The sequence below is a fragment of the Accipiter gentilis genome, chromosome 18 (assembly GCF_929443795.1).
Source record: "Accipiter gentilis chromosome 18, bAccGen1.1, whole genome shotgun sequence".
NCBI lineage: Eukaryota > Metazoa > Chordata > Aves > Accipitriformes > Accipitridae > Astur > Astur gentilis.
The window spans coordinates 24,097,065-24,120,847 of record NC_064897.1 but is presented as its reverse complement, the minus strand read 5'-3'; the positions used below and the strand labels follow the sequence as shown (position 1 = coordinate 24,120,847).

Here is a 23,783-nt window from a genome sequence, read left to right as displayed (position 1 = left end):
CACGTTGCCAAAAACGTGCCTGGGTGGTAGCTGGCAAGGTGCACGGATGTGAACCGGTGCTGACAAACTTCGTCCCCCCGCCCAGCAGCGCCAGCTCAGGCAAGTGTCCCCCCCCCCCCCCATCGGCTGCGATGCGTACCCCCGGATGGGGCAGGCACCCGGGGACCGAGGTGGCAGCCCACCGTCGGCGGGTTTGTGCGTGGGCAGAACAGAGTTACGTGTCTCAGGCTGACAGCGCTGGGGAGGCAATCCCGAGCCTCTGCTATCTCCTGGTTTTCAGACGTAATCAAAACAAACTTTGGTGCCTAATGACTTCATCCCTTCTGTGTGCAAAACACCTGAAAAGGTCAACAGTCCCTCAAAACATCACGTGGGTGACTGGGCTTTAAACAAGAATGATGAAAGTTGGAAAGCTGGAATGATTCTTTTTTTTTTATTATTTAGCTAAGAGAAAGTACTTCAGCAGTGACACTCCTTAACCACATTTCCAATAGATTTCCTCTCATTATGTAGGCTTTTGACCTTTGAGTGCTTTATTCCCATTGTTTTCAGTTGATAATGTCCAAGAACATAAAGTAATATTTCAAGAGTCTGGAGATAGTAATGAAACAAGTATAAACAAACTTAACTCTTTAGTTACCATAGACCACCTTTATGAATTTCCTGTCATTCAGGGTGATCGCCTAAACAACACTTTGTCGGACGTGAAATGAACTCAAAGGTGTGAGATCACTGGCAGGTCCAATTCAGATGTCAAAATGATTGCAAGCAATGATGAAATTTATTTCTATCTTTCATTTACACAGTCCTCCCACTGCAATGTAAATGTTTGCTTGTCTGAAGTTCCACAGCAGTCTGTAATCACAATTGAAAAAAAAAAGGGGGAATTAGCTCTTGTATTTTTTGCTGAAACAAAAGACAATTAGTGTAACATGGTATTGTGGCTGAATTAGCAACTCTCATTTTTCCTTCCTTTTTAAAGAGTAGACCATCAAAACCTACATATCCTCAGTCTCATTCTCTGAGAAACAACCTCAGCAAGGATAACGGTTCTTGTTCTGATTTAACCTCCTCACTGGGGAGTAAATTCTAGCATGCTGTCTGATTTAAAATGATTATTGCACGATCTTAATCATTCCTTTAATCTAAGAAGAGATGCAGTTAGGCTGAATAAGGCCATAATTCAGGAAAACAATTTAAGACAAGCTTAGCTTTAAAACACATACTTCATATCTTGCTATCTTCAATTATAATTAAGCATATGCATAAATTTATGCATATGCATGCACATGGTTTTCTACATTGGCCCTTGGATATTTTGATGTCTGCTGTATGCTCTATTAAAAAACAGTCATAAAATAATAATAATAATAAATACAAAAACCAAAATAAAAAATAGGCCAAGGGACTGTAAAACTTTCAAAGCAGTCAAGAACACAGAAGACGCATCAGGCTGAATTTCTAAGGTAAAAAACACTTTTCAATACTCGCATGTCTTTTTGAAGAATAATTTGAGCCTTATTACACAAGTGAGGTAATTGGGTCATACATGACTTTTCTGAATGAAAAGGTTATTCTAGTCTGCATCTCCAAAATTAAAAACAAACTTGCTTGTTCTTTTGATTTGGCTGACCTTTAATAAAAGAGCATTTTGTAGCAGTGGAAAGGTACTTCTGTCTGCGGCTGTTAGGAGAGTAATAAAAATACCGCTGAATGGAAAGACACCAGATGGAAGGAATGTCAACATACTGGAACTAATTTAGGAGATTGCTCTGATAGAGAGCAAAGGCATGAGGAGAATTCAAATGGTTCCAGTGCGAAGAGATTGGCCGCCCCTCTTAAACTAACAAACTAAAATCCTTACCCCAGGGTTACATGTAAACCAAATGGAATCAGCCCACAAAGAGGTAGTCCATTTTGGGGGGGGGGGGGGAAATCCATGGCCCCCTCAGCACTCGCTCTGACTTTAGCATCCTGTAAGCTTGGAGGTAGGACAAAAGCATTCTGCTTTGCTTTGCTTTTTGAATTTGGTAGTAAGTCCAAAGCGAATTGTCCTAATAGACAGGTGTACAATGTACTGTTAAATCTTTTTGACTGATGTTTGCAAAACCACGCCTATGTGGGATTTTGACACTTTTAGGGTGAAGTCCATCTTAGCATTTAAGAGGGATAGTGAGTATGTTCATTCAGTGTCAAACTTACCCTGTGAGTTCCAGTGAAGGTGACTTTGGTGTAGCTAAAGGGAAGAATTTAGCAGTAGGGTTGAAAAGAAGAGTGCTGATCAGCAAGAGGTCCCTACGCAACCAGGGCTATTTGGAAAATGGAAAGCTGTAGATAGAAGCTGAGTTCATCATTTCATGGCCTCTAAATATAAATAAGTGGAGAGATTATATCCAAGAATTATTGCTATCGTAGAACAGTCTGCGAAAGAGACAGATTGTTGATGTTACAAAATGTACTTTGTCTCAGATATGTCTTTGGTAGTGAGAAGTGAAGTTCTTTCCCAGTTTCACATTTATTTTCTTCAATGAGCTCTGAAGCCAGCAGATTTGGTTTCAATTATCAGCCTGGAAGTATAGAACCTTCTTTCTGTTATTTAAAAAAAAATATAAATAAACAAACACATTAGAGTTAAGGGGGGGAGTTTAAAGAAAAGCTGTAAGAAATCTTTCTTTGACCACAGCATCTTAAGCACCATTTGCTGCTCGAGTAGAGTGCTGCTCTTAGCCTCTGCTAAGGCTCTTGGGGTGAACAGACCAAGCCCAAACAAGCTCGTAGCCCACTGGAAAATGCTGTTTCTCCACATTGCCATGACCCACGTCTTAGTACGTTAACACAGTCCTACTGCTCATCTCCTCGGCATACAATTACACCGTTCCAAACACCTTGTGGTACATCCCGTTCCTTGCTCTCTGGTTCCCGATGTGCTCTCACAGTGCTGTCCCTCCAGTGCTGTCCTCTCCTGTGGCCAGGTGGAAGCGCAGCCATCTCGGAAGTCAATCCTTCATCTTGCAGGCTCTGTCTCCAAAGGAGTACTGTTGTTTTGCAACCACTACCCTGCACCACTTGACCGCTATGGCTGAGGTAGTGCAGCAGCCCTCGCACAACACCAAGGTCTTGCTGCAGCTCTCTCAATATAACTCAGCTTCCAGAGTGCTGGAAATAAACACAGTGGCTCAGAAATAAATGACACACAGCCTGTAGCGAGCATTTCTCCTGCTGCTCTCTTGTCTAATATGTGGAGCTCATGCCTCGTATCTAAGCAACCCCCATCTCTTGATTTGTGATTGACAGACCATCTCTCCTGCTGCCACGTCTGGGTGTTGATACTGACAGTTCTCCACTTATTTGGCCAGCTGTTTGCAGAGTATCGATGGTTTGAGAGAAGCAAGAGCAGCCCCACCTTTGTTATACATAACCTCCCTCCTTCCCTCGACCTTGGTTAGGGTTTAGGAGCGGGCTCGTACGACACGGCTGTCCCATCGGCAGCAGGCTGCGGGATGTTCCTGGGGTGCAGCATCCTGCCAAAGCCGTCCTTCTCCGTCGGCAGTAGCTGCAGCCGGGGCTGAGGCACACTTCTAGGCGGGGGTGAGTTTCGGAATGAATATGCAGTAGGATGGCAGGTAATAAATCATCCGCAACAAAAACAAAGAGTGAACCAAGCAGTCCCAGAAGCTATATGGAGGCAATCCGTCCGTCATCAGCCTGCAGGTTACAGCCCAGGTGTTAACAGGGCAGTATATTTATTACCTCATTATTATTTGCAGTAAGTCAATCCAGCCTTTAATTAATGCCCTCCTCTCTTCCCCCAGCCGTTGGCCACAATGCCTTCTTGGAGCATATGTTTATAAAACTTCATACTGTGCTCAGAAGGGAAATTCAGAAGTGTCTGTATGAAGCCTGCCTGGCATCCTAACTACTACTGTGAAAATTCGTGGTGTGCATGGCTGATGGTCTGAGACTTGCCAGAATGCCACCTTGTCATGTGCCTGATAGTTTTGACCGCTGAATTCCTCTGTAAGATTTGTGTGTATAGACATAAATCCTACTGCCTTTCCACTCCTTCATCCTTCAGTGGCAGCTCTCATTTAAGACGTTTTTGTCCCCTGTTCAGTTCCTTCTCTGCAGGAAAGTAGCTGCGTGCTCTCTCATGAGATTCAGCTGATACAATAGGGGTGCTTGGAACTGAAATGATGCAGTCGTAAAAAAAAAATATCTCCCACTTCCCTGGAAGAAAAATAGATTCCCCATTCACCTCTGCTCATTGATGAAGAGATAAATTGCTGTATAATTCTGTAATCATTTAGCTATGATAATGCTGAGGAGGCCTCTGTAATGTCATCTAAGTCCAAGGGTAGTGTCCTTCTCACGATGCTCCCTCGTGAAGAAAAGAGTGTGCCAGTTTGTCCTGAGCGTGCTGGAAAACTGAAACCTGAATACCAATTACTGGGATGCTTCTGTTCTCATTGATTCTAGTGCAGCTTTGGGAAAAGAATTCAGAATTTGGAACAGTGATTTATGCTTTCCCAAATTCAATTTTAAGGTATTATCTCAGTTTCCTAGAGGGCATAAGAGAAAATTTGAGATGGAAATTACCTTTAAATGCACATTCCTCCAAACCAAGTGCTTTCCATGTCACTTCTGTAGAAATGAAGGAAAATATGTCTGGATCAGGACTTGTATTAATATGACAAATTTTAGTCCAAAAAAAAATTAGATTTTAGAATTTAAAACTTCAGAACATCAAGGATGATTTGAGAAAGCTCTCGTGACTGAGTGATGAAGGCAGAGCTTTAATACAAACACAGGCTGGAAGAATGCTCCACCGTAGCACGGCTGTTACCGCTGTTATTGTCACCATTAGCACCGAACACTTGGTAAGGCATCGGTGGTCAGGGCAGCGGGGGGGGGGAAGAGCCGAAGGCCCCTTTGCCCCCATCTGTGCCCCTCTGGTGAGGCAAATGTTCCTCTGAGCTCCGGGTGGTCCTCAGCTGGTACTGCTTGGAGTCTGCACTCCCATGAGAGTCCACTGAGACCAGTGGTGCCATGTGGCAACTTCACCTATATGCACATCATATAATAACCCCTAACTCATTGAATCAGCTGGTTTTTTGGGGGGTGAGGGATTGCGAGTTAGGTTTTTTGTTTTGTTTTGTTTGTTTTTTTTTAATTCAAATCTCTTAAATAAGAGCATTTTTAGTGATTTGTCTCAGCTTACTGCAACTATTTCTTTTTGCCTCCCTAAACAAGCCTGTATCTAACAAGCCTTTCCAAGCTTAGCGAAACGAATGTGTATGTTACTGCTTTATTGGTAACACATCACAGCACTTCCCTATATGACACAGGGCATGTTCAGTTTTTCCCAGACAGTATCAGTCTGTCATTCTTGGAGAGGATACTGTAAGTATAATCCTTCCAGAGACGGCTCTTCCAGTTTCCGAAGTTTATTGCTAATGAGGATGCACATAGGATGTAATCACTGGCAGGAGCCTCTGCTTCGGGGTACAGTGAGGCCAGCAGACAAGTACGCGGCCAATTTTATCTGGCTGTTCGCTCTCCCTTTTATCAGAGCTGTTTGGCTGGGGTTCAGGGGTGTTAGAGGGAACTGCAGAGGCTTTGGCTTGTACAGTTGAGTGACAAGGTGTGAGAAGACATGAGACAAAGCCTAAGAGCAGCAAATATCTGCGTGTTGAGAGAGGTAGCTTCGCATTTCAGTGCAAAAGCTGAAGTTGTTTGTTTTGTTGTTTTTTTTAAAAAACACTAAGGACTACTGGCTCAGCTTTGCTAAAGAGATAGAGGAAAGCATCATTCCAGTAGGGCTGGTCACAGCTAGCATCCGTTTGTAATAACCCCTGTAACCTCATTAATTTGCAGATGCTTTGCTGCCAGGGTGACCTAGCCTCAGCAGGCTGCTGCCACAGATAAAAAGAAAAGGAAAATCACCATGTCTTAATATGAGCAGTGGTTATTTATGGCAGGTACAGGAAGTTTCCAGTGGGTTGCAGTGGATTTTAGGTGTCAGAGGGGAAAAACTATTTGGCAGTCAGGGCATTATGGCAATTCGAGACTACTCACAGTCTGCTTTACTAGATTAATTGTTTAGTTATCTGTAACTCCCAGTGAAGTCCTTGACGGGATGTGGCACAGAGTACCCGCAGCCCCAACGAACATTCAAGTTGTGATGCGTGGTAGATGAGTGTTCCTTGCGCTGCTTACGTGGGAGTTACGCATTGCTGCCGGCTCTGTGCAAGTGGCAAAGGGCCTGTCTACAGCATGCAGTGGGACATGCGGTGGAGGCAGGACATGAGTAAACTTGAGGATGGGTTGGGTGCATGAGACAGGGTGCAGAGCCATACTGGTAAGAGCTGTACAGCTCCAGAGACACTGCAGACACCGCTAGCTCAAGTGTCCGTGCCCACCATGCCGTTGCACAGAGCTGGGCTGGAAGAGGACATGCACATCGATTCACTTGTTGGATTTTGATGGTAGGTGAAAGCCAACCAACAGTCATTATAAGCCAAATGGCAATCCTGTATCAACCAGTCGTTGAAGACAGAGTTTATTATGCCTTCTGTTAACCCTTTCCAAATGATGTAAGAGCTCCCGTTTCCTTCTGTCCTCTGTCCTTGAGAGGGCTACTGGTAAGAGGCAGTCCCTGTTGGAGTGGGGGTTGGTATTGGTGTCCACCTTACCTCATTAGGATCAAGTTGACTTTGCCACCCTGTGACCCCACTTTATAGAGGCAAAGAGCTTCTTTTGTATAGCCATATCGAACTGAAGATAGCCTCAACTTCCTTCTCTTGGTCTAAAATGTTGTCATATTCCTCTGGAAAAATTTAACTTTGGAACTTGCTTTTTGCAGTGGGGTTGGCAGTACATCTCTCCAGGGTGCAGTGATGATATAGGGCGTGTTCAGTCATCCTGAGTCTTCTTCACTCTTTAAAGCATCAGTTTTCAAACCTTTGAATCGACTGTGGTGTTTTTTCTTTTCTTTTGTCCTGTGCAGTGTTTGAAAATAAAGATAAGATTGTGATCATCATGGAGTATGCAAGTAAAGGAGAGTTGTATGATTACATCAGTGAGAGGCGGCGATTAAGCGAGAGAGAGACAAGACACTTCTTTCGACAAATAGTCTCTGCTGTACATTACTGCCACAAGGTGAGCAAAGGATATTAAAAAATGCTGTTTGAAGGCTGATTAGTGACTTATGTATTTCAAAGCATGTCCGAGGCAGCAGCATTCATTATTAAGTATCACAGCATATGATTATATCAGTACAACAGGAGATCTTCATTAAAAGTGCTACAGTAGTTCACTGCCTGTTTTTAAAGACTAAGGTTGTTTTCCTGTGTTATGGCAGATACCAGCCACTCCCTTACATTAGCCCTACATTGCATTTTTGCCTTGGAAAGAATTCTCCTGACATTAAAAAAAATAATTAACAATATTAACTAGAAAAGGCATCCCATAGAACTTCTACAATATTAATATTAATACATTCAAAGGAATGATAGTTTGCAATTTGAATACGCAAGTGAACAACTTTAGAATAGCAGATAAAATATATGAAAGAAAAAAGCCAAGAGAAAGGTATGAGTGTTCATGCATGAGCTTTAGCGTGTACTCATTCTGGATAAGCAAAAGTAACTTTTCCAGATGTAGCAGGAGCACTAGAAAGATACCCTTTGCTAATGACTTTATCCATCGTGGTACTCACTAGAATGACAGTTTAAGCAATTAAACCCAAGGTAGCTGGCTGGCTGTCATCATGGACCTTTTATCCCTGCTTATGAGCCATCTGCGTAGAGCCAAAACTTGCATGAGGCTAGAGGCAATGAGCAGCTAACACAATTTTTAATTTGAATTCTTAAACACTTTAATCTCCACTTGGATTCTGATGAACAAGGGAGGTTTTCAAAGTCCTCATTGCGCAGTGCTGAAAAGCTACAGCACCCTTCCCTGTGCAGTTAATTTTTACCAAATTTCTTTAAAGAAGGCTCTGACCTAAACCCAGCGTGTTTGCTTCCATCCCTAACATTTACAGTCCTTTAGGATTATAACTCCCCCGATCCACGTGGCTGCACATTGGAGGAATGAGGGCTTTTGTAAGGACTAACGTCATTGACAGATATTGTTTTCTGGTGCCTGGGAAGAATATATTGCTTTCACGCAGTGGGGGCAGGATCTAGGCTGGAATTAAGTTCCGAAAAGACACCCCCCAGCCCTCCACCCCCCCCTACACCCCCCCTGCTGTTTTAGAGGCTTTGTGGGAGGACAGATTCCAGTCATTCTTCCCTTAACCACACACCAAGTGACTAATACATTGCCTGTCACTAGTCACTGGGCCGTGAGTGTTATGACAGTGAAATCAGCCCTGAAATGTAGATGCAAAGACCACCCTGCCAGCTCACCTTTAATTTTCCCAATATTTTTTCATGTTCTCCCGCATTTTTTTCTTCCTTGTTTCAGAACGGTGTTGTCCACAGGGACCTAAAATTGGAAAACATCCTTCTTGATGACAGTTTTAATATTAAGGTAGGATTCTTCTCCTCAGCTTCTCAGAATGGATTTGCATGTTTTGTAACATTTTTATCCAAAGTATTAGAAGAGCAAGTGTTATGGCAACAGCTACTAAGCAACAGCATCTGGCAAGAGGCTCAGCGGTTTGGAGGTTGGGGAAAGAGCACCACTGGTGAGCAGTCATACACGCTAAATGAAGCTTTGCATCATTTGAGGGAGAAGGCCCTGTCCTGCCACCCAAGGACCACGATTCTCAAAGCAGTATCTATTTACTGGTAGGAAACAGCAGAGCATTTCGTGCAGTCGGGTTTATTGTACGAATGATATTATTGCTGGCTGCTGCTGGGACTAGGAAAAAACTCTCCTGGTCTACAGGGTTCAAGTACCTCCTACAGAACACTCTGAATGTCCTTTTGATCATGGCTGGAAAATAAGCAAATAGAGTTTCAAAATAAACCTAGTAAAGCACATGTGCTTCATTAGGAAATGGCCTTGGAACTCCAGACACAAACGTATACTTTGGATAGTGATGTCAGTGATGTCATTTCCATGTCATTTCTCCCCAGTGAAAGCATGGGAATGACCTTTTTTCCCTTCTTCTTTTTTCCTAATAGCTGTAGCACAAAGATAAATAATGCAGAGATAAGTGTAGTTTCCAGATGGCTGAACCTGTTTCACTTTCCACTTCGTTCCTTCCTGGGTAGCTGGATGTGAGGGTGGCTAGGTGTGCTCAACTATGGGCAGACAGAGGGAGCGATGCCGAAGAGTTTCTGCTGACACTTGGTCATCCTTGCTTAATTAACAAAGTAATTGAGGAGCTCCCTGCATAGGCAAATATCTAAATACACTGGATCTTCATTTTGTCTCCGCCGAAAGCCATGGGGCTGCACACACTGCCTTCTGCGCTTCACGCTGGAGATTCATTTTAAGCTGATGTGCAGTGGAAATGGAAAGTAACATATGGTAGCTGCCATCTGTGTAACACTGATGACAGAAGCTAACTTGGATCAACTAGTGGATTAAAGGCATATAAATATGTGGTTTCTAAAAATAGTCTTTTACAGAAGGCCCATCCAATGCAATACTTGGACGTTCTGCTGTTAGCATCCAGTGTTAAAGCGAACCTCCCCGCTCCTGTTCCTACAGGGACGCTGGCTGCAGCAGCCCGAGCTGTTCTCAGCAGCGCTGAAAACAAAAAGTAGCCTTTCTAGGACATTGTATACGAAACAGGCTTCCGCAGGCAGGATGACCTTTCTTTCCGCGTTACATGCCAAACTATCTTCCCAGCTAATCAGGGAATTCTTGAGAGAAAAGAGGAATTTGGGGAATTTGCTAGCTGTGGTGGCCTGGATCTCCGTGCTCTGGTCCTCATATGCAAAACCAATCACTTCCCCAAGCCTCCGGGGAGCTGCGCTTTGTCAGAAGGCTCCGCTCCCTCCCCTCTCTTCTTTATGGGAGTCTAATCATCCTGTGGGGAGCGCGGGAGGATGGGGCACGAACAGGCAGCTCTGTGTTTGAGTCCAGACCATGGAGCTCACCCAGGGGCTTCTGAACCTCACCTAGGGGCTTCTTCTGAACCTCACCCAGGGGCTTCTTCTGAACCTCACCCAGGGGCTTCTGAACCGCAGAGGCATTTCAGCTGCCATACCCAGTGGCACTGCTGCAGAAGAAGTTCGGGTAGCCGCAACTCCCCACATCCCTTCCAGTCATTTGGACATCTATTTCTTGAAGGCTTCCCTTTCCTGAAGCTGCCGTTGTAGGTATTTTGTGTATTTCCAGCCTTTCCTCAGTTACTTCTCTGCAAAAGCCGTAAGGCACACCTCTGAGCAGGCAAGGCTGCCTCGGCGTGGGTAGGTGCCTGCAAGCTCCCTTGCTGTCCCCTGGTAACTATTTCTGCAAAGGGTCTCCTGAAGCTAAAAAGTAGACCGAACTCAGGAACCGGTTGGTATTTCATATATCTTACTATCAATGGTGTTTGAATTTGGATTACTTCAGGATTGCTTTTTATATTGTTTTCCTTTTCTTCCCTGCTCTCTTTTTTTTTACACCTCGTGACTAGGATCTGCTTTGAATACTTGATGTGAAGCACACGGCCACTATTTCCCTGATGCTGAAGCTTTGAATATGTTACTGTGGTTTCTACGATACTTGCACAGAATTTTACTTCGCACTTTTTCTTTGTTTCACTAAACAGTAACCGTTGGCAAGGAAACACATATGGAGCTGTAAATTATTTATTAGGAGTAAATTTATAAGGTCCCCATTCTGAGAGTATTTATATGGTTTATTCAGGCAGAAAAAAAGAAATATGCAGTCTGGGGTTTGGTATTGACTGATGGCTTCAAATACTCAGTGGAAGGCATTTTCTAGAAACGGAGTGCTAGACTTATCTGTACTTTCCCAGTATTTATATTTCATTCAGTGGATTACAAAGCATTTACAAAATTGGCAGTTTGATTTTAAGAATGAGAAAATGAAAGGAATCCCTTTGTTCTTGGGTGCAATGTGCAATTAAATACGTTTCTGGAGAAGCCAGTGATCTATACATTATGATATACACAAACATGTCATAGTAATGTGAAGAAAACATAAAATGGAAAAAAAAAAAGTGATCTGATCTGTGGTATATAATTATGTTTTTCAGGGACTTGGTGTATGCAGTAATATTTCTTGCAAACTATTACTTAAAACCCCTAAATGCAGCAAACACAAGTGAATAAAATGAGTTTTTAAAGACTTGTGAGACTGAACATGGACGTGGATCGATGGGAGGTAGAAGTTCACCCAGCCAATTAATCAAACAGTACCTTGCCAGATACGCACCCAGCTATCTAGCAGAAACGCCGAGTGTGAATGTTTCTCCTGGGACCTAACCTTCTGTGGAGATCAGTAGTGGGGCACGATCCTGGAGCTAAACCTTACCAAGACACTGCAGCCTCCCAGGGCAGAAGAGCGTTATTTGCTTTCTTACCTTGTTCCTGGTGCCATGTTCTTTAAAGAAATAATGTGGCAATGAAATTAGGGCTTCTGCAGTGTGTGCAAGCCTCTCTCCTTCCACACATTCCTGTGCCAGCTGTTAAGAGCACAGTTCACCTGCATGCAGGGAGGTGGAGAAAAACTGCTGCCCAATGTGGCGGCCAGGGAATTAGTGCCTTTTGCTGGCCTATCCAAATACCGTGTCCCTGCCCCATGCCACAGCCTACCCCCAGGGACACCTCTGTCATGCAGCCTGGCACGATGGAGGGGGCCTCCTTGTTCACAGGAGGGCTGTGGCAGCCCCTGGGCTGGGAACCGCACCTAAAAGAGATGTCTAGCAGAGGTTGACGTAAACTGTATGACCAACCCCAAAGTGATAGAAGGAGAGAAAAATGCAAGTATAATAGTAATACAATCCTACTAACTGCACTTTCTCTTGGGCTGGTAAGGGGACACCAATCAGACTAACCACTAAAAACCCATGAGAGTTTCATATATACAGAGTAAGTATATGAAATTGGGATTTACCTTGCTGGAAGTCTCACCGACTGCACATACGTTTCACTTGCTTTAAGAGACCTAATTATTTCTCTATCTGCAGTACAAAGAGACAGATTCTGAAGTGGGATAAAACTGACAGTTTCCGTGAGTGTGAACTTCATGGAATTTATAGTCCATACTTAAGCAATAAATTACAGCTGGTTTATCATAGCTAACAGTAAATATGAAACATACACCTCCTGAAGCGAGGGGAATAAAAGTCCACTTCCCTGCTCCTCCCAATTTAGGAAGTTTTTTTGACTTTATGCCTTAGTTCCATTTAAGTGCCAAGAACATGAAGTAATGTTGGCTTCTATTAATCTTGTTTTGGGGGGCATGACAGTTTTAATGGGAAAAGCTGATAAACATCAGTCTGTGAGTATGGGAGTGGACTGTAACATAAATACTCTTTTCCTGAATGGTCAGAATGAAAACATGAATGCCCAAGTCTGAGAGTTTCTTAGTGTGAACAATGGTATGTGTATCCCTATATATATATATATTCATGCACATCCACATGCATTTTATACATTCCATGGTGTTAAGGGAATGTATTTTCTTAAGGACTCACACTGTGCAGTGTTTGTCCTTGTCTTAGCTGCATCCTGAACTAAAATAAAACTCAATGACCAGCACGAATTTTTAACACTGAAATGATCCTATTCTTCGCCTGATTGACAGGGCACACTTCATAAGGCTTAAAACCAACTTCCTGCAAGCCAGGCGGGGTGACTTGATAAGAAAGTGGAATTTAGGGCAATTAAGTGCAATCTGAGCCATGAGAATATGTTTGCAGACTGCAATTGTACACCAGCTGTTTTCAATGACATTCCAGCCATACAATGAAGATTTTACAAACCACATTTATTTAAGGGTTGAATTTTCTGCTGTGTGTTGATAATACGCTGTTTGAGGGACTGAGTGAATTCAAACTATGAATGGACATGGTGAGATGAATTAACATTAATGAACAGGAATCAGCTGCTCTGTGAGGAGGATATTATGAGTCGAAATTGTCAGTGGAACACCTGCAAAAGCAGAACACCAAAACAGGAGAGGGGTGAAGTGTGAAATCTCATATTTGCTCTGTGACTTTAAAAATTTTGTGAAAATGATATTTTAAAAAGAAGTTTGTATTTCTAACATGAAAGTATCTATATCTGTATCTATATCTATATATCTCTTTATAAAGTATATATATATATTTCTATTTTGGGGTAAAGAAAGAAAAGTTGGGAACATCTGTCCATACTTCACCAACTTTGTTCATTTTGGTCTCAACTGTGACATTTTTAGGTGTAGCTGTAGGAGTTTAGATAGCAGAGACAAAGACTTTAGGTCTCCCAAGAGTTCACTAGACATTGCAATTAAAAGGATATTAGAGGCAGTGATGATGCACGTTTTAAAAAGCCAGGAGTGAATGATGCTGCTGGTAAATCCTTTTCCTTCCTGTTCACTTTGTGTTTTCTTGAATTTTCTCTTGTGAAAATTCCTGGGATTTAATTTCTTTCTGGTAAAAAGACCTGAATAAGGTAAAGAAAATCCAGAGAAAACTGCTATCTCTTATAGCTATAATACCTTTTTTATGCCTGTGCTTTATGTCTTTTATGTATGCCTTATGTCAATAGCGGGCAGTAATAAAAGTACCTCTAGGAAACAGAAGCATTTGGGTTTTAAACAAGATAAAAAATGAGATGTGTTGCCTTGTGCTAGAGAAACAAAGGAAATGCAAAGGTTGTGGGAGTATTTAGTATTGCTATCCTCAGCCTTTGTTTTGTAAGAACAAGAACAGAGAATTGAAGTAAACAAAATATTTGGACCTGCTCCTGCAATTCCTACATGGGCAAAATTCCCAACAGTCTCAAGGGAAGTTTTGTTTGTGTTGGGAAAGCCGGATTTGGGCCCATTGTTTCCAGTTAGGAACCAGACTTGTGTTTATTATCTCGTGATAGACATCTCGTGTGCTTAACAGCTCAGATTCCTTAGCCGGAGTCCCTGAATCTGGAAGAGTTAGCAAGTGCCTCATTTTCCTCCTCCTTCAAACGTAGCAGCTAAGTTCCTCATACTGGGAGGCACTGCTGTCCACTGATTGCTCTTCGTCTTGTATAATCATCGATACCAAAGAAAAGCAAGCCGAAAGTACTACCGTTCTTATCGCGCACATGCACAGAACTGTGACTGGGGACACAGCTGTGAAACTGCAGGGTAAAATTACTGACTGATGGTTGTGCAGTCCTGCAGTGACCTGTCTGTGAATGGAACTAAAGCATCCTTGCTCTTAATCTGGAGGATTTAACCTGGGGACCCTCTCCTCCTCTGGAGGATCTTTAGAGAGAGAAGCAAAATCATAGAATAATGAGTTGGCCAGGGATCTTGAGAGATTATCCATGTCGAGATCCCTGTCCTACAGCAGGGTCAAATATAGCTAAGTCTTTCCTGATAAAGGATTTTCTGTTGCATTAAGATATTGTTAGTACTACAGATGCCTTGTGCAATTCTATTTGCAGATTGCTGATTTTGGACTCTCCAACCTTTATCACAAAGACAAGTTTCTGCAGACCTTTTGCGGAAGCCCACTGTATGCTTCCCCCGAAATAGTAAATGGACGACCTTACAGAGGTCCAGAGGTAAGAAGGGTCAGCTTTTCCATGGTGGTATGGGGATGCCTTTGATGATAATGTTCTTGAGGGTTAGTCTTAATGCTAGTGTTACTGCACATGCGTGTTCGCTTGGGTCTTTCCCATATTGAAAGTTCTCAAGCTGCCTTCATTTGCTTTTGTTTGCTTTGCCTGTGGTTAGTCAGATGTTAGATACGGGTTTGCCGATCAATAGGCGCAGCTGGACGTGATGCTGCTCTTGTGGTGCTAATGGCAGGGAGAAGGGTGGGGATCAGCTTTCCTGGGCTTCACACGCATTGTCTCTGTATTTCAGGTTGACAGCTGGGCCCTCGGTGTATTGCTTTACACTCTGGTTTATGGAACGATGCCCTTTGATGGCTTCGATCACAAAAATCTCATCAGGCAGATCAGCAGTGGAGAATATCGTGAGCCAACACAGACCTCAGGTATAAAAAAGGAGTGAAGGCAATGTATTGAGCCGACAGGAGTTCAGAATGGAGGGTTTGCCCAGCCCCTTCCAACATGTTTTGGTGTCATGTTAGAATGATGAAGAAAAAAATCTCTCGTTCCCATATTGACTTCATCTGCTATCAATTCCCATCTGGGTACAGCATTTACCAAAAGCCCTTTTGAAATTAAAGTTTTGTAGCAGATAGATTTTATTGCCTTGGGGAAGCTGTAACGGGCTCTTTTAACTAGATCTATGACAGTGGAAGGTCTGTTAGCTATTGCAAATGGAATTGTTCAGACAAGCTGTAAACCGATACAACATACTGGTACAGATCAGTCCTCTAGCTTACACTGTGGTATATCACAAGCAGAGAGAAGATGAATAGTTAGAGTGACGCAGTCTCTTATCCAAGAAGTCAGGCCAAAATCTGAATTAATACCACTATGTTTGCATTTACTTCTATTTAGAGGATAACACTTTAAGGAGTCACCTGACACAAAAGCATCAACTAAGTCTGGGTCGTTGATTATAATGACTCCTTTCAGCCTTAAATGTGTGTATATATATATATATATATATTTAAATGAATATTTATCTTGTATCATTTGTTTGCTATCCCTTTCAATTTTCTGCCTTCTTGCTCTCTTTGTGAAAATACACCTTTAAAATATACAGAAGGCTACACTGTTTATGGAAAAAGTAAATACAAAAGCAATAATGTGTAGATCATTTAAAATATCCCGATTCCCCTTTGCTTTCCTCTAAGTTTTGTAATTATTAGAGTTGATAGGTTGGTGACTTCCTTCAGTAATATGGAACTATTCACTGACTAATACAGTACAAATGTCAATTTCTTTGATAACCCAGTGTACATTTCCCAGGGTGAATCATATTCTTCTGATAAGAAGTAGTACTCAAATGCATTTTCCGACATTGACTGATGGCCAAAGTCTTACCCCCTTTCACTTCTCCTGTTGTAAGAAACATTATTTTTGCTCATTTGATGGGCTTCACACTTCCATTTTAAGCTGACAAAACTAAGAATGCCCATATTCTAAATATTTTATATTCCATTCTTTGTCCATAGATGCTCGTGGTCTTATCAGATGGATGCTGATGGTGAACCCTGAACGCCGAGCAACGATTGAAGACATTGCCAACCACTGGTGGGTTAACTGGGGCTACAAGAGCAGTGTTTGTGACTGTGATGCCATGAGGGACTCCGAGTCCCCATTGCTGGCAAGGTTCATTGATTGGCATCACCGTTCTACTGGCCTCCAACCAGAGACTGATACCAAAATGAAGTGCCTTTCTAAGCCCAAAGGTCCTGAAGTCACACTAGAGAGACAAAGGTCTCTGAAAAAATCAAAGAAGGAAAATGACATTGCACAGTCCATCCAGGAAGGAGGAGCTGAAAATGCATCCAAACCCACCTCCAAGAGACCCAAAGGCATCCTGAAGAAAAGGAGCAACAGTGAACATCGATCTCACAGTGCAGGTTTCATTGAAGGAGTGGTCAGCCCAGTGTTACCCTCCGCTTTTAAGCTGGAGCAAGAGTTGTGTAGGACTGGCGTAGCCATTAAAAGCGTTGTGGAGGGAGAGGTAGCGGGCAAATATGGCACTAAGCAGTCTTCACTAATGCCAAAAAAAGGAATCTTAAAGAAGACTCAGCAGAGGGAGTCCGGCTATTACTCCTCTCCAGAACGAAGCGAATCTTCTGAACTCTTGGACAATAATGATGAGACAGTAAACAGTGACACTTCTCCGGGGGTCACAGAGCCATCCAGAAATGGGTCTTACAGCCATTCCTGCAGGCGTAAGGGCATCTTGAAACATAACAGCAAGTATTCTACCAGCAGCACTGAATCTGCTTTGATTAGCCCTGACACACCAACGTTGGAGGCCATGGAAGAAGTGGTCCTGCCTGGGGATGCATTACCTCGAAGTTACAGCCGCCCCTCCAGTGTGATTAGTGATGACAGTATTTTGTCCAGTGACTCCTTTGATTTGCTGGATTTGCAAGAGAACAGGCCAAACAGACAGAGGATACGGAGCTGTGTCTCTGCTGAAAATTTCCTCCAGATCCAAGACTTTGAAGGACTTCAGAACCGCCCACGGCCACAGTATCTCAAGCGTTACCGCAACCGCCTGGGGGACAGCAGTTTTTCCCTTCTCACAGACATGGATGATGTGACTCAGGTCTACAAGAAAGCCCTAGAGATCTGCAACAAGCTCAACTAGCAGAGGGAAGATGGAAAGGGAGGGAAGGGGAGTTTTTCTGTGTACCTTTATGGTGGAGTAAGCCAGGTCACTGATTTGCTGACAATGGTAGGTTTTGCTTCAAAGGAGCTGACTGTACCTACTTAGCTGAACTCCAAGTAGCCCCAAAGCCATCTCACACTTCTCTTATTTTGTGTCCTCAAAATATTACCTACCTGACCAGAGAATAACCTTTGGTCTTTGTATACATGATGAAAGCACATCAGGATCTAGCAGACCAAAGCATCAAGATTTAATGGCTTGAAGTCAAAGCTAGACAGAATGAAAACTGGAAGTGAGGAATACATGTTTTGAGAGGTTTGTACTTAATATTAGATCAGCTTTACCAAGAGATGAGCTGAATTCTTCAAGACAAATTGGGGTGTCTTTTAGAAAGAGAACCTTTATTTCCCCTGAAGTTATTCATCTGGATACAGTCATTGCACATTGGGAATCTGGCTTGCATTCTGCAGGAGGCCAGGCTAGGTGGTCACCATAGTCCCTTCCACCAGGGTGACCTGAGAGGTTCTGAACGTGTTCTGGGACAGATAATTTGAGAGACTGACCCCAGAATAACCTCACAAGGTGTATGTGGACAAGTGGTGGAGCAGGCATTCAGATCCCACAGCCATTGCTCTTCAGTGAGCAGGAGGCCCTAAGATTGTTTCCAACTGCCGCTCCTCCCAGTAAAAACAGAGTCACAGAAATGGTAATGGGAACTGGAAGGAATGGATGTTGTCATCAGCTAAATGACCTTTTAAGGCATTTCAACCTGTGTTCAATTTGTGACTCTTTCAAAATGGCCAGCCAGATGAACGCCCAGACAAAGATGGATCTAACAAAGCGTCTCAAGGGTTAACTGACCCTTCAATCTAGAGTTCAGTTGCTGTCAGCAAATGGTGCCACCTTGCTGTTAGTTTGTAGTATTTGAGGGTGACAGGTAGTTTGCGACCAGAATGTTAGGTAAGGAAAAGGTTGTAGCATGTAGGAAATGGATAGAGGTCAGAAAGTTAGTGGGAAGATGCCTTTCTCCAAATGAAAATGTTTCTAGGTAGGTAGTAATGGAGCAGAAAGAATTGAGCGATGAAATGATAATGGTAGATTTGAGAACAGAGTTAGGATACAGTTGCGGGCCTCTGTCCGTATAGTGTAGCTGGTACTGTGTGTGCAATGATACCAGTTTGAAAAAAACCAAGAAGGATATGTGTTTATGTTCTCAGACATATCTAACTACCCAGACTGAAGGCTTCAACTCCCGTAAAGGTACCACATGGGTCTACTGGATTACCTGAATGTAAGCCTATGTCAGAAAGGCACTGTGTGTTTGGCAGGCCTGGGCAAACTGGAATCTTAAGGCCCATTTCAGTCTCATTTCCGTGAGCACATAGCCCCTGGCTTTCTTGAAGGTGCTGGGGTGTGAATAAGTTGCAGGTTTCAGCCTATGATGTCAAATGATCCACAGCTGCAAAACTTAAATCTACGTGCGTACCCAGAGCAGAGGAGCATGGGCAAGTAAGCTCTGTTCTCACTCCTACCCTGTAACTGGAACTGCAAACAGAATTTGGCCCACTGTGTCCAAAATTCTAGAGATCGTGTGGAAATGGAATAGAGTTCCTCTGGGGATTCCCTGGGAATCAGGGATAACCCCTTAAATTGTTGGTGTCTGGGGCAGGGAGCTATTTCACTTGCAGAGTCCTTATTCGGTGTATCATGGTACTTAAGTCTGCCGGTTCCTCCTAAAAATCAACTGGGCTGCCTAGCATAAAGATGAATGAGCTTGAATTTCCTAAATCAGTTAATTTGACTCTACGGAGAACCTTTTCTCATTGTGAAACACTGGACCAAATTTGGCCCAGGAGTAAACGGCATCAATACCATGAAATCTATGAGAGATGCGTGCTCTCGGGTGGTCAAGTGAAATTTGGCTCGCTGTCTGTTTGCTCAGGAAGGGCAACTGCAGGTCATTTGTCTACAGATGTGTACCTCTCCGTAAGATATTCAGATATCCCATCTTCTCAGAGGCCCTGCATGTGCTCTTTTAGCCCATCCCAGATCAGCACCCCATTTTGCAGTGTACTGAGTTAATAAGTTTGCTGTGGTGCATTTTAAAACAACTCGACATAGTCTCCATGGCCTTTCCGAACCAAGGATGTGCTTTGCAGCCACGGCTTTTAACTCATGCCCTGGAGCTTAAGAGCCAGGTCCTGAGCTGGTGTAAATCAGCGCTGTCCCATTGACATGATGGAGCATCACTTTGGTGGGGTTATGCTGATTGACACCTTCCCTGCAGATCTGGTGTTAAACCTTGAATGGATTTATAGAGGTTTCAGGACGAAGGGGAGGGAAGTCAGCCGGCCGTGGCAGGGAAGTGAGGAGCACCCCGAAGGCTCATATCTCCCGAGGCTTTTGCCCAGGCCTGCTTCCTTGTGTACAAATGTGAATGAGTGAGTGACTGCTTGCTGCCAAACTGGAAATGTTATGTAGGGATTTACTGGCATGTTACTGGCATGTTACATGTTTACTGGCATGTTATCATTCCTAGAAGAGAAGAAAAAAAAAAAAACTTGACTGCACATTGTTATTATTAGTGTTGTGATTTTTATTTAATTTTTTTGTAATACAAAGTTGACTTTTTTTATTTGAATTTGTCTTTTTTTTTATTTATTGGTCTGAAAGCCATTTCAAAGGTATAATAATATATTTGGTGTAATTTAATTGGTGCGACATTATTTTACAGCTCCGGCCAAAATTGTTTGGTGTTGTTTTTTTGGTTTTTTGTTCTTTTCTCCCAATCCTTGGTTGGTTTGAGCTCTACGAGGCACACAGGGGAAAACGCTGGATAATCACCCAAAGTGTTTGTATTTTTAATCTGATACTGTTTTTTATTAAATAAAAGGAAATTAATGTAACTGTGAAGAGTCTCTCTCTCTCCCTTTTCTTTTTCACTGTACATCAGCATAAGCTGAGGCCAAACGCTAATGAACATGTCATGCAGAAATACAGCAGCATCTCAGCACATTGTACCAAGTTGTTTATGCAAAGCTTCTTGGCTCATTTGTGCATTTGAATGTAATGTGGGTGGCCGCAGAGACTCCCGTGCTACGAAGCATTTGGCACTGCCTAACGCCCAAAGCTTTCAGCTATAGAAATGTTTGGTGGAGAAGAATAGTTGACTGGGGTTTCTCTGCCGGAGATGAATGGGGTTTGTGGGCCAGGTGTGCTGCAGGTGAGACGGAGCCGGCTGGCTGACCAGACACGGCGCAACTCATCTGTAGCCGAGAGACAGATGGTCGCGGTCCTTTCCCCTCTCTGGCGGGGAGAGGGACAGTTTATTGACAATGTTAATGCTCCTTTTGGTATAATTTAGGGGTTATTTGGGCAAAAAAGACCGGTGGCCATCTGCTGCTGTCAAATGTGGGATGATTTCAGTCAGATGGCTTTGAGCAGCCAGCATAATCAGCTGGTGAGAGGGAAAAAGGGAGTCGGTTTTCATTTTTTTTGGAGTCCCCCTGATAACTAGAAAGCTTGAGATTGTTTTTCTTGGAAAACGGGTGGGCATCATAAGGGAAACTGGGTGTTAGGTATGTATGCTGTGTGTGCTGGGGACTTGTTAAAATAAAGGAAATGGTTGGCAATGTCCTAACGTTGGCTCTGAGCAAGACACCATTAAACTTCACCCTTGATGCAGCCAGCCAAGATACCTGTGGTGTATATTCTGCTTTTTAAATTACAGGCGGTTTGGATTAGGATCCAAGGTTTGGATATCATGCAAAAAAGGCTTTCATTTTCCTAATTCATTTTCTCTCTCTCAAGCTTTTTAAAGCAAGAAGCCATGGCTGTAGGTGCTATATTTATTCATTATGACCACTTAAAAACCAGTGGGAATAAAGGGAAAAAGCCAGCGATGCAAAAGGCAAACAGCCGTTAATACATTACAAAGGGAATTATTAGCTGCTGTATGCTAATTGAGTCAGAAACTGTAAGGTATATATTCAAAGTCAGCACGTGTGTTCCTGTACCTGAGGTGAATAGGGTCTAACTGTGTGGGTGCTGGGTGGTGGAAAATGTAATGCAAGTCTCTTCTGTAATAGCAATTACGAAACAACTTTTTTTAACACGCTAGGAAAAAAGTGAATTTGAGGGCAAACCATTTGTTTTGTTTTAAAAATAATGACTTTTGGAAAGAAAGTTCTGGATGGCTGGGTATGGAGCACATCCGTGGCAAGCACTGAGAAGTAATTACGTACGTGTTTGTACAGCTCTGGCAGCACATGCTTCTGGGGTGGGGAGGGGAGGTGGGTGTCTAATTTTCCTATTTATTAAAGGAGATAAGTGTACAGTGATATGCTTTAGCTGAAGTTACACAGTAAGTCTGTAGCCAGACCTGGTCTTCTTTCATGCTTGCTCCATGGGGATTCCAATGTTTCTCAAGAATTGTTGAAGTTTTATGGATCGGGCAAGACAGGAGCAAGGAAGCAAGACAGGAGCCCTGGGAGCTACACAGTCGAGTGACAAAAGCAGTAGTGGTTTTCTTGTCCTTTACAACCCTTCTTTTAATTCTAAAAGTCAACAATCTGAGTTTCCGATCCTGCAAAGCCTGTGCACGTGCCTAACATGATAATGCCAGGGATCCCTCTCACTTCTGTGGTAGGCTTGCTGAAGTCCGGGGGCCAGCTCGCGTGAGCGGCACTGCCTGATGCTGAGTGACACTTCCATGTATCAGTAGAGCACTTGGAGGCCAGCACAAAAACTTGCAGGAGAGCCTGACGCTGCTCCTCAAAGCTCGCCAGCCCCAAGTCACTGGCGCAGAGGGAGAAGGACTTGTGCCGACACAGCGGGAGGCAGCTCTCCTCCAGCGCTGTCACGGCCTCCGAGGTGGTGCCCTCAGCCATCCCGTAGTGCTGGCAAGAGAAGCAAAATTCAAAGCGATACAGCATGATTTCTAGCCACAGAAGTTTGCGTTTGATTTGTAGTTGTGTCTCTTCTCACGGAAGAGACTGGTCTCCATTTAGAGGCTTCAGGGACTGTAAGGTGCTAAATTGAGGTGAAGAGATGGCATTTTTAGTTACTGCACGCAAATTTGCTAGGGATTCCATAAGCATGTGTAATAATAAACTTTGCAACACCAGAGTCTCAGTTATAGCTACAGGGTAAGTAAGTCATAACCAGTCCAATGAAGGGAGAAGTCCAATACTCATGTAAATTTAGTGTATATGAGAAGCTTATTAGTTTAGTTAAGCATTTATCTTGGTGATTCACATCTCATTTTAATGAGATGCTTCTGGAGACAGCTGCAAGAATGCTTTTGTTGAGCCAATAGAAACTCTGGTGTTTGCTAGCATCAGCCCAGGCTCTCCGGTACCTGTCCCAGGGTTACTGGTTTCAGGGTTTCAACTGAAAGTTTTACCACAGAAGAGAACAAGCTGTGTTTCCCCTGGATTAATTGTATTTAGTATTCAACTAGGGCTTTGTTTTTTACTGTTGTCTGGTGGAGCTGTCTTTTCCTCCTTGCCAAACCAAGACATCTTTCTCATAAAAGCCTGAGTAATTTGGCTGGGGAAGCAACTTTTTTGGATAGATGTTCTAAGCATTTTGTTTCTGGCTATCTCTCTCTGGCCCTTACCCCCTGCCCCATATTTCTTGGAATTTCATCAGTGCAGAAAACCCTTTGATTTGTGTATTATCTGGCTATACAGAACCCTGCACTTTTAAGGACGTTATATGTCTTTGCACTGACGCTTAATGGTTCCTTGGAAAAGCCTTTTACAAGACAATTTTATGCGTCACCAGAAAGCTCCTCGTCCCAACTCATGTGCTGGGCTTAGAGCTTACACTGAGGAGCAGTGCACCAGGACCATGAAGGGATTAGATAGCTGACTGCCATCAAAATAAATAAATCAACTGTGTGTGTTGGCCACAGGTACACTTGCAGGCCAGGACATCACCTTACTTCTTCATTCAGCAAAGCAACTCTACCGCCATCGTGAACTCAGGGGTTTTTGACACTGAGCACCTCTGAAAACTCCGTCTTGAGCTTTCTCACAGTGCACACCCAGCGCCGAAGCCTTTGCTGTCAGAGCCCGTGTCGAAAGTTGGCGTCAACCCACCTTGACGTTTTCTTTTGGCCCTTTCCCCACTCACCTTATCCTATTTATTTAACACAAATAATGTCCCTCACTCTGTCACGTAGTCCAAATCTCCTTCGCTGTCCTGTTTAGTTTTGCTCCATAGACTGCGTAATACCCTGTCAGGACGGCGGGTTGAACTTTGCTCACGATGTGCTTTTGCAGCCCTAACCCTGGCCGTGGCATCGCCTCTGCTTTGGAGGTTTTTGGATCGCCGGCCGAAGGCACGGGCTCGTTCTGCAGCAGCGGCTCCAGCTCTGGTGCCTCGTGGCAGGTAACTTTTCTTCCTGGATG

The 23,783-nt window shown here is 43.4% G+C and overlaps 1 protein-coding gene across 1 annotated transcript in view; it reads left to right on the top strand.

Annotated features, from left to right (window-relative positions):
• The window catches only part of NUAK1 (NUAK family kinase 1), a 49,356-nt gene extending 29,076 nt beyond the window's left edge, over positions 1-20,280 (top strand). The window contains exons 3-7 of the mRNA XM_049821657.1: positions 7,007-7,158; positions 8,470-8,535; positions 14,544-14,663; positions 14,968-15,100; positions 16,193-20,280. Coding sequence (XP_049677614.1) covers positions 7,007-7,158; positions 8,470-8,535; positions 14,544-14,663; positions 14,968-15,100; positions 16,193-17,346 — 1,625 coding nt within the window. The 3' untranslated portion in view covers positions 17,347-20,280. The remainder of the gene's footprint in view (positions 1-7,006; positions 7,159-8,469; positions 8,536-14,543; positions 14,664-14,967; positions 15,101-16,192) is intronic.
• The last annotated feature ends 3,503 nt before the right edge of the window (positions 20,281-23,783 follow it).